Here is a 9,541-nt window from a genome sequence, read left to right as displayed (position 1 = left end):
GCTCTCTGCTTCTCCAGACTCAAAAGTCGGGAAGTGACCGCCACACTTAATGTAACAACCAAACCAATTTCTAAACGCACAGCCTGTGAGTCGGATGCTTTAGGTTGGAGAGTACAGAAATAGAAGTGACACCATTCTGGCCTCTAGAGGCTCACATTCACTGCAGCTATTTGTGCATGAAGGCTGTGCTAATTGAATGTGGTGGAGTTACACAGACATCCCAGGGACACTGCAAGCTATTGCTTCACACCTCAGGACTAGGAAGAACGGGAGCCTGGACCAACAGGATGAAACCAAGGAGAGGACGAATGACTCCTTTAGTCGGATATGGGTATCTGCTGGGGAGAGGGAAGCAATGAGCTGCAAGGTGTGTGGTTCAGACCATGCATACGTATAGCACATATTTACAAGTCATAGTGGCACTGTGAACACCAGCTGTAGATAAGCCATTAATGCCAGCCCTGGTCGGTGTCTCAGTTGGTTGGAGCACCTTCCGTATCACAAAAGGTCCTTGGGTTTGTTTCCAGGTCAGGGCACATACCCTATATTGGGTGTTCGATCCCTGGTTGGGCACATACAGGAGGCAACTGATCAATGTTTCTCTCTCTCCCCACTTCCCCTTCCTCTCTCTCTCTAAAATCAATTTTAAAAAGATATTGCCAAAGGGTAGTCCTAAGGATAACGCCAAACCATTCTTAGTGTTATATAGAATCCCCAGGAAAATGTGTGGGTCTTTGCAATATCCCTTACCAGGAGGAAAAGTGAAAGAGATTTGCCTGCAGCCCTCCACTCCCCCATTTTGTCTTGGCTGGAAGGTGTGGTGTAGGAGGAGGTGCATGGCCTTGAGTGGGGACCAGGGGTGGGACGTATTAGTATGACAGGTAGTAGTATGCGTTACGTGGGGCTCTCTTGTCCGCACATGCTCCTGGGCTCCATGACCAGCTGTAACCCAGTCTGAGACTCCAGCTAATACTGAAGGGACTCCAGTGAACACAGAGGCTCAGCTGGCCTGTCCATTGCTGAGCAGTGATTATGTGACTGGCTGTGTCTAGAACTGAGCTGAGTTAACCTGTTACTGGTGTTAGCTTCAGAGACTAGGTTTGTGGGTCGGAATCCTTTGTTGAGACTCCAGGATAAGAACTCTGAGGCCGGAGTTCTTGTCCTGGCATGTTGGGTATGGAGTCAGGTCAGGCTGGGATCCCCGTGCCAGGATGGAAGCTGTAGCCCCGGGGCCACCTGGCCTTAGGTGGCCTTTGACAGGGAAGTGGCCTCCAGCCTTCATTCAAAGGACAGCGCTAGTCTAGCTACCATAACTGTAGAGAAGCCTCCTCCATCCCACTGGGACTTATCTGTCAGGAGCAGAGCTGTCATTTCCATCCTGTCCCTTTCTGGCCACTTCCTCCCCGTTGCCCCATCTGCTTAGCATTCCACTGGGGTGGTGGAGCCAGCTTTAACATTCAGCCTCCAATGTGCATTAAGCTGACCCAGAAGTTATGGCAGGAAAGGCCAGATAAGCCTGTGTGTGGGAACTGCCCCTGCGGCAGAGCACTCAGGGGGTGGGCCTGGTGAGCACGATGGCCATATGCCTGGAGAGGGAAGCGCTCTGTTTGCCAGGGCTCCCAGCTCCTCCACCTGCTGCGCATAAGGTTGCCTTCCTGGAATTAGGATGGCTGCCAAGCGTGCATAGAAAAGCACCTGGAGATGTTACTTTCACAGTTAAAGACAGACATTTTTAGAAGAAACATCTCTAGAACGCATTGTGACATGCCCATGGTGGAGGTTTGGGGCGGGTCCTCAGGCCTGTTGGACACGCCCACCAGACCCTCCACAATACTTGTTTTTGTGACAGAGTAGACACTGATTTGGACATGACTCTTTAACTTTGGGCACTAAGTTTCAAATTAAAATGTAAAAATATTCTTAGAATATGTAGTGTTAAACACATAAAATAGATGAGCTAAATATATTCTCAGTCCAAACGGTAATCTCATGCATATAGGAATGTGTAATTGTTTCTTCTTAACCTGACAGGGCCAATGCTTGGCTCTTTGCAGTGGTTCCTGTACTTCCGCATTCTCTGCGTTTAACTGCTCTAAGCATTTGTGCAGTTCTGCTACTCATGAATTTCCTAAGGGCCTGACAGATTCCAGTTCATCTGGTCTGCTGATTTCCTAGTTCTTAGAGGAAATGTTTTTTTTTAAATATATTTTATTGATGTTTTTACAGAGAGGAAGGGAGAGGGATAGAGAGTTAGAAACATCGATGAGAGAGAAACATCGACCAGCTGTCTCCTGCACACTTCCCACTGGGGTTGTGCCCGCAACCAAGGTACATGACCTTGACTGGAATCGAACCTGCGACCCTTGAGTCCGCAGGCCAACGCTCTATCCACTGAGCCAAACCGGTCAGGGCAGAAATGTTTTCTTTATAATTCCATGTCATGAGGACAGTCTCACCGGTCTTCCCCTCGGTAGCTTTGTCCCCTAGAGGAGAAGGACTCGATCTGTTCTGTCATTTCTCAGGCCTGGCTGGGTGGTGGTGGGAGCCAGGAGGCAGACAGACCAGGCTGTTTGCTGAGAGCTGACAGGACACAGTACGTGCTCCTCGGCTGATCCCAGCCAGCAGCAGAAGTCCGGCTTCATGTCCTGCTTTACAGCCCTTCGCCGGGAACAGAGAGTGAATTCTTAGTTTGTATTGGTTAAGCTCCAAGGACCAGTACATGTTTGGAACTTAAGTGAGCATGGGCAGGTACAAGGAAGCTGCACTGTCCTCATCTGATCCCTCTGTCTATCTCCACATTTACAAGATACAGCAGGAACCCAGAGCTAGAATCTCAGGGGAATGGGTAATGCTGGTAAAAAAATAATGCCCAACAGCAGATGAGTGGATTAAAAAACTGTGGTACATCTACACAATGGAATACTACGCTGCTGTAAGGAAGGAACTTCTACCATTTGCAACAGCATGGATGGACCTGGAGAGCATTATGCTTAGCGAACTAAGTCAGTTGGAGAAAGATAAATATCACATGATCTCACTCATTTGTGGAATATAATGATCAACATAAACTGATGAACAAAAACAGATCCAGAGACAGAGAAGCATTGATCAGACCATCAAATCTCAGAGGGAAGGCAGAAACGGTGGGGGAAGGGGGAGAGATCAACCAAAGGACTTGTGTACGTGCATATAAGCATTACCAATGGACACAGACACTAGGGGGGTGAGGGCATGAGCAGGGAGGTGGGAGGCAATGGGGGGATAAGGACACATATGTAATACCTTAATCAATAAAGAAAAAAATCCCAAGGACACAGAAAAAAATAAAGGACAAAAAAATGTATACATGGGTAACATAAACACACTTGCATCAGTATTAACATGCAAAATCCTGTATCAAAGGGGGTTTTTGTGTTTCCAAGATCTGTATCCAAATTCCATCCAAAGTTCTCTATCTCTTTGGAGTATGACTTTGAAATGTTAGTTTTCTGAACCTCTTTCTTGGTTAAATGGAACTGTCAGGGTTACTTATCTCTAAGGGTGGTTATGAGATTCAAATAAGGGAATGTGTATGGGTTAATACTAGTAGCTGCTAATGACGATGTACTTCCTATGCAATGTTATTCTCAAATCTTGTATCTTTCTATTACATCCTTAGACCTATATATGTCACAACTGGTTCTTTTTCTACTTGTGCAACAAGTAAAATGTGGCTTTGGGTTTCTGAAAGTATGAATGGGTGTGGGAGTCACTCACTCTGTCACAGATGGCTTAATTTCTCACTTGTCTGTTTGCCCAACAGTATGCCATGTAAAAGGTGCGTGGTGGTTGGTAACGGAGGAGTTTTGAAGAACAAGACGTTAGGAGAAAGAATTGACTCCTATGATGTAATAATAAGGTAAATATATTTCTCAGTTGTTAAACTGGAATTGTTTCAAAAGAACGTGGCTTCCTGCTTGAGTACAGCTGTGTTTTAAAAGGCAGAGGAGTTGCTTTGATATTTTTAAGTACATTACATAACCTTCTCTCTGTTGTTGGCTAGAGACTTCAGGTCATTCACTTAGCACATGCTTATTAAGTCCCCTTCATATGCCAGGCAGTCCTGGCCCCAGGGGATACAGCAGTAAATAAATAAGGCTCTCCTTCTCTGTGGAGCATACATTCTAATGAGGGGTAGACAAAAGTAATTGAATAAGGAAATACAATAATAAATGCCATACATACAATTAAAAATAGATAGAGAATGACTGAGTGGCTACTTTAAGATGGATGAGCACTTTGAGGAGGAGACATCTAAGCTGGACTGAGTGAACCGTCCGTGCCAGCCACATGAAGCTCGGGGAAAGGCAATGCAAGCAGAGAGAATGTTTACCGCAGGCCCTCGGGAGGACATGATCCTGGGTTTGAGAGAAGTAGTAAGAAAACCAGTGAGGTGGAAGGGCAGCGGGCTGGGGAAGGGGGTGCAATTGGAAGCTAAAGAGGTGGGCAAGGAGCAGGCTATGTAAGCTGGGATTAGACTTTGTAAACTAGGATGAGAGCTTAGATTTTACTTTAAGTACGACAGGAAATGTTTGAAGATTTTTCAGCAAGAGAGCAAGTTGACTTGGTTATCTTTAAGAGTCTGGCAAAGGCCTGCCCACTGGAATGTGAGGGACAAGGGTGGGAATGAAGAGGCCAGGCAGGTGGCTGTATTCAGGTAGATGATGCGGATTTGGATCAGGGCTGCCTTGGCAGAGGCGGTAAGAGGTTGGATAGATTGAACCATGTTTTAGAGGCAGTGTTATCAGGATTTGTCAATGTATTAGATATGAGCAGAGATGGGAATAAAGGAACCAGGGATACCTCCTCCTAGGTTTTCACCTTAAGAGACTGGCTGGATAGTGGTACCATTTATTGAGTTGGGGAAGACTAGGGTAGGAACAGGCTTAGAGGAGAATCAAGATTTCTGTATGAACATGTTAAGTTTGCAGTGGGCAAATCCAGTAGGCAGTTGGCTAAACATTGTAAGTCTTGATGAGCTGATAAGCTGTACTGAAACCATGGAGCCGGTGAGATTTCCCGGGGAGAGACTGAGAGAGTAAAGAGGGCCCAGCACTGAGCCTTATGGTGCTCAACAGTTAAGAAGTTGTACAAAGAAAAGGAGTGAGTAGAAGAGATGGAGAAGACCCACCAGTGAGGTGGGAAGAGTCAGGAGATCACAGAAGCCAAGAGAGCACAGTGTTTTAAGACAGAGGGAGGGACCGCCATGTCCAAACCTGGTGAGAGGCCAAGCAAGATAAAAACAGAGTTCACCCTGGACAGGCAGCCTCAAGCTCACTGACATTCTTGACAAAGCAGATTGAAGTGGGGGGAAGCCCAATGGGAATGGATTGAGGAGAAAACAACAGGCGAGAAAGTGGAGAAACCAGTATAGGCAACGCTTGAGGACTTTTGCCCTGAAGTTGAAAAATGAAGTAGCCAGGGATGGTTATGGAATCAGAGGAGGATTCCCTGTGTGGTTTTCTTTTATAAAGAAGGAGGTTCTACAGCACACTGGTATACTGATGGAAATGAAGAGGTTGGCGTGGGAAAGAAAGGGGAATGGGTCCATAGCACAGGTGTTGTTAGTCATTCATAATGGAAAGGACAACTGGGATTGTGGTTTACTGCTACCAAGAGTCCCATACAAGGAGTGGTGGGAAAAACAGGACATTTTAGTTTCCCTCATTGAAAGGTCAATGGAAGGTCATCACCCTGGAGTAAGTTTGTGTGTGTTGGATGGCTGTGAATAGTATTTTGAAGAGTGGAATGCTTCCCATGAGCAGTGCATTGGGATGGCCTGGCAGTGCCTGGGGGTTTTGCTGGGTCACAAACTGCCGAAGGCTTTTGCAAGTGATGTCACCTTATTTTCTGTTTCTTACCTATTTTGAGGAAGCTCAATTTTGAAATACATATTTCTTTACCTATAATTGAATTTTGCTACTGTTATGAATCGTAATGTAAATATCGGATATGCAGGATGTATTTTCATTGTTACAAATTGAACATAATTAAAGCATAGTGATTAATCACAAAAACAATATGTAATTATATATGTGTTTTCCGATGGTCTTAGGCGACCCCTGTGAAATGGTTGTTCTACCCCCAAAGGGGTCGCGACCCACAGGTTGAGAACCGCTGGTCTAAAACCTGATCACCTAGAACTACAGCAAGCCCTTGTGGGAAAATGCCCTGGGCACAACATTCCGAAGTCATTTCAGGTGTTAAGACTGTCTTCTTATTACACAGACAGTAGCAAAGGGTAAAAGAGTATTTATTCTCCTAGGGCACACTGTTTAGGAAACAAAGCATGCCTCTTTATAGCATGCCTTCATAGTGTCTGCATAAATAGTGCATGCCTAACCTTGGCTTTGAGCACACACAAACCCAACGATTCTTTGTGGTTCTTTAGTTCATTCTAGCAATAGACATTCGTTTGATTGTGGTTGGGTATCATACAGCAATTTTATATTGTTACTTTATTTCAGAGCATAACAGTTTTGAATGGTCTTCACCTTAAATGTGATTCTTGCCTGTCAGGCACTTAGACACATGCCCAGGGGCTACATGACTGTGTCACCTCGGGCAATTAACTTTTTCTGGACCTCAGGTCTCTTATCTGTATATCCAAGGTGTTTTGTTGGGATGTCTTTCAAGTTCTCTTTTAACCCTACTATTGTGGTTCTTACGTTCCCATGTTTTATTTGCCTCCAGTGTCCCTGGAGTAAGACTGAATTACCAGTAACGCCACAACCAGTTTTCAAATACAACTGCAAGTTTCTGCTTTGATCAAGCAGCTGTTTCATGACAGGGAGTTATTTCCTTGGCCCTTATGTGTGAAAGATTGATTGCCTTGTGCCATTAGAGCACTGGACACATGGCAGATGTTTGTCGGACAGATACCTCTGGGAACTGGTGGAAACGGCTCATACTGCACTTGGTCTACATATCTTGTGTTTTTCTGTCCACAGAATGAATAATGGTCCTGTTTTAGGACACGAAGAGGAAGTTGGGAGAAGAACAACCTTCCGACTTTTTTATCCAGAATCTGTTTTTTCAGATCCCAAACACAATGATCCTAACACCACAGCGATTCTCACTGCTTTTAAGCCTCACGATTTAAAGTGGCTGTGGGAATTGTTGACGGGTGGCAAGATAGTAAGTTGGCAAGACTGATCTCCTTGATTACCTTAATTTTTTTTTCTGTAACAAAAGAAAACCACAATGTCTTATTTTCTATATTCTTGCTTTATTTCAGAACACTAATGGTTTTTGGAAAAAACCAGCCTTAAACCTGATCTATAAACCATATCAAATCAGAATCTTAGATCCTTTCATTATCAGAACAGCAGCCTATGAACTGCTTAATTTCCCAAAAGTGTTTCCCAAAAATCAGGTATGTATTTTTCTTAATACTTTCAAACTAAGGATCTGGCTGGAGTAGAACAGGGGAATCTTAGGGGTCTCGTCTGAGTCAGTAAAATTAGGTACCTGTGGATATCATCTTCATGTTTTTCAGTTTGCAAGAACAAGAACCTTTAGTGAAGGTTTTGTTCTGCCCTTGCGGGGGCCCTTCTGGGGTCTCTATCTGCATGCCTGGGTGTCTTAGGGGAGTGCAGGGGCTGAGAGGCAGGCTGTGTTCTGAGCAGCAGGACTAGTTCAGGACAGTGCATGGCTTTCAGCTAAAAGGAGTGGTCTGAAGCAATCTGCCATAGAAATCCCACAGGAAAACCAGAGGAAAGGCGAGGAAGGGCAGTAAGGTAGCCCAGAAATATTTCTGCTGTCACGAAGGAGACATGGGCACTGAGTTCTCAGCAAATGGTAGTTACAGCAATATTGACAGTTCTTAAAACTCCCAATTCTTTAGTTAAATCTCACTGACTGTGACTTTTGCAGGCCTATTTGTTTATAATCTAGAAAACAATGACTAGATCCGTACAGTGGCGGAGATGTTTTTCATTTGAAGCTTGAGTCACTTGTGTACATGCTATCACAGCTCAAGTGAGTGTTTTTCTTTCTCTTTTTGTAATCCCAAAGGGAAAGTCCCAAGAAACATACCTCATGTACCTTTTCTTTAAGCATGAGAAAAACAATTCTAAAGTATTACATGCTAAAAATGAAGTAATTTACAAAGAAATATTTTGAAAAGGACATACTTCTCCTCCCTCAATAACTCACATTATCTCCCAAGATTGTTTGCTTTATGTCCTTCTAGACTTTCCCATGCATTTAAAAACACATACACATTTTGTTTGTTCAATATAATTGCAATGATACCATAGATAATAATGTTTTGCTATTTCCCCCTCCACCTAATAAATAATTCTTCTATTTAGAGACATTTAGGCTTGTATCCAGCTTTCACTTCCATAAGTAACATAAAAATGCATGTGCTTATAGGGATTTTCTGCACACTTGTATGATTTCTATAGGATAGATGCCTGAAAGTGAAATTTCCAAGTCAAAAATGTCTTATGTTTAAACCCTATTTCTTGGTATTGAGAGAAAAGCACAGATTCCTCGTAATTCTGAGGTGAAAAGGTAAGAGATAATTTTCCTAAGAAAGGTACGATCAGGTTTAACCTTTTTTTTTTTTTTAAAAAAAGATTTTTTTTAAATTATTGATTTTTAGAGAAAGGGAGAGGGAGAAAGAAACATTGGTGTGAGAGCAAAACTTGGATTGGATGCCTCTTGCATGCCCCCTACTGGGGGGCGGTTCGGGTCAAACCCTTAACCCATGTATATGCCCTGACTGGGACTTGAACTAGCAACCTTTTGGTGCACAGGACACCACCAACTGAGCCACACCGGCCAGGGCATTACCTCTTTTACTTTAGGTGGTCTCCTAACTCCAAAAGCAGAGGAAGACCTTGGTTTTACTTAGAGATGGTACTGGAACTAGTAGTAACTACATTAAAGTTCTGGTAGAACATGGTGTCCCAGAAGCCAAATGAGGAGAGGACACAGCTGCATTTTAAAGGTCACCCATGTCAGAGGCCGTTCAGAGGTTGGGCACAAACAATAAACCCTGGTTTTGGAAACATGGTGGTCTATGAGTGAAGAATAAGAAAGGAAGAAAACCTGTTTGAAATGGATTAAAGAAAACAAGGGACACAGCAACAGAGGCAAATCTCTAATAGGGTTTTGCTAGAAAAAGAAGCAGAAAAATGATTGGAACATAAGATCAAGGATAGTTTTTGTTTGTTTTTTAACATAATGTTTGTATGGTGAAGGAAATGATTCAGTAAAAGAAAATATTGGTAATGAGGGCAGAAAGTGGGTAACTGTAGAAGCAAACTAGTTGAGAGATGTGGTATGGTGCCCTCGTGGAGAAGTTGGCTGTAGGTAGAAACAGGACATCTGATCCCTGTAAGAGAAGTGAATCCTGAAAATCTGGGTAAAGATGAAGGTAGATTTGGAGTTGGGAAGATGATGTAGTTTTTGTGTGATTGATCGTTTTCTTAGAAAAATGAGGATTCAATTGTTGAAGTAGGAAGGAGGCTAGGGCTGTTGGAGCATAGAG

The 9,541-nt window shown here is 43.6% G+C and overlaps 1 protein-coding gene across 5 annotated transcripts in view; it reads left to right on the top strand.

Moving 5' to 3' along the window:
- ST3GAL6 (ST3 beta-galactoside alpha-2,3-sialyltransferase 6) overlaps window positions 1-9,541 on the top strand; it is an 87,063-nt gene that overhangs the window by 70,151 nt on the left and 7,371 nt on the right. For 4 of the 5 annotated variants that reach the window (XM_006769282.2, XM_015567554.1, XM_006769283.2 and 1 more), the window contains 3 exons: window positions 3,803-3,898; window positions 6,990-7,176; window positions 7,277-7,414. In XM_006769282.2, the coding sequence (XP_006769345.1) occupies window positions 3,803-3,898; window positions 6,990-7,176; window positions 7,277-7,414 (421 nt within the window). The remainder of the gene's footprint in view (window positions 1-3,802; window positions 3,899-6,989; window positions 7,177-7,276; window positions 7,415-9,541) is intronic. The other variant, XM_015567555.1, reaches the window with a different exon arrangement.

This window comes from Myotis davidii, unplaced genomic scaffold (assembly GCF_000327345.1).
Source record: "Myotis davidii unplaced genomic scaffold, ASM32734v1 scaffold1144, whole genome shotgun sequence".
NCBI lineage: Eukaryota > Metazoa > Chordata > Mammalia > Chiroptera > Vespertilionidae > Myotis > Myotis davidii.
This window is presented reverse-complemented; position numbering and strand designations above follow the sequence as displayed.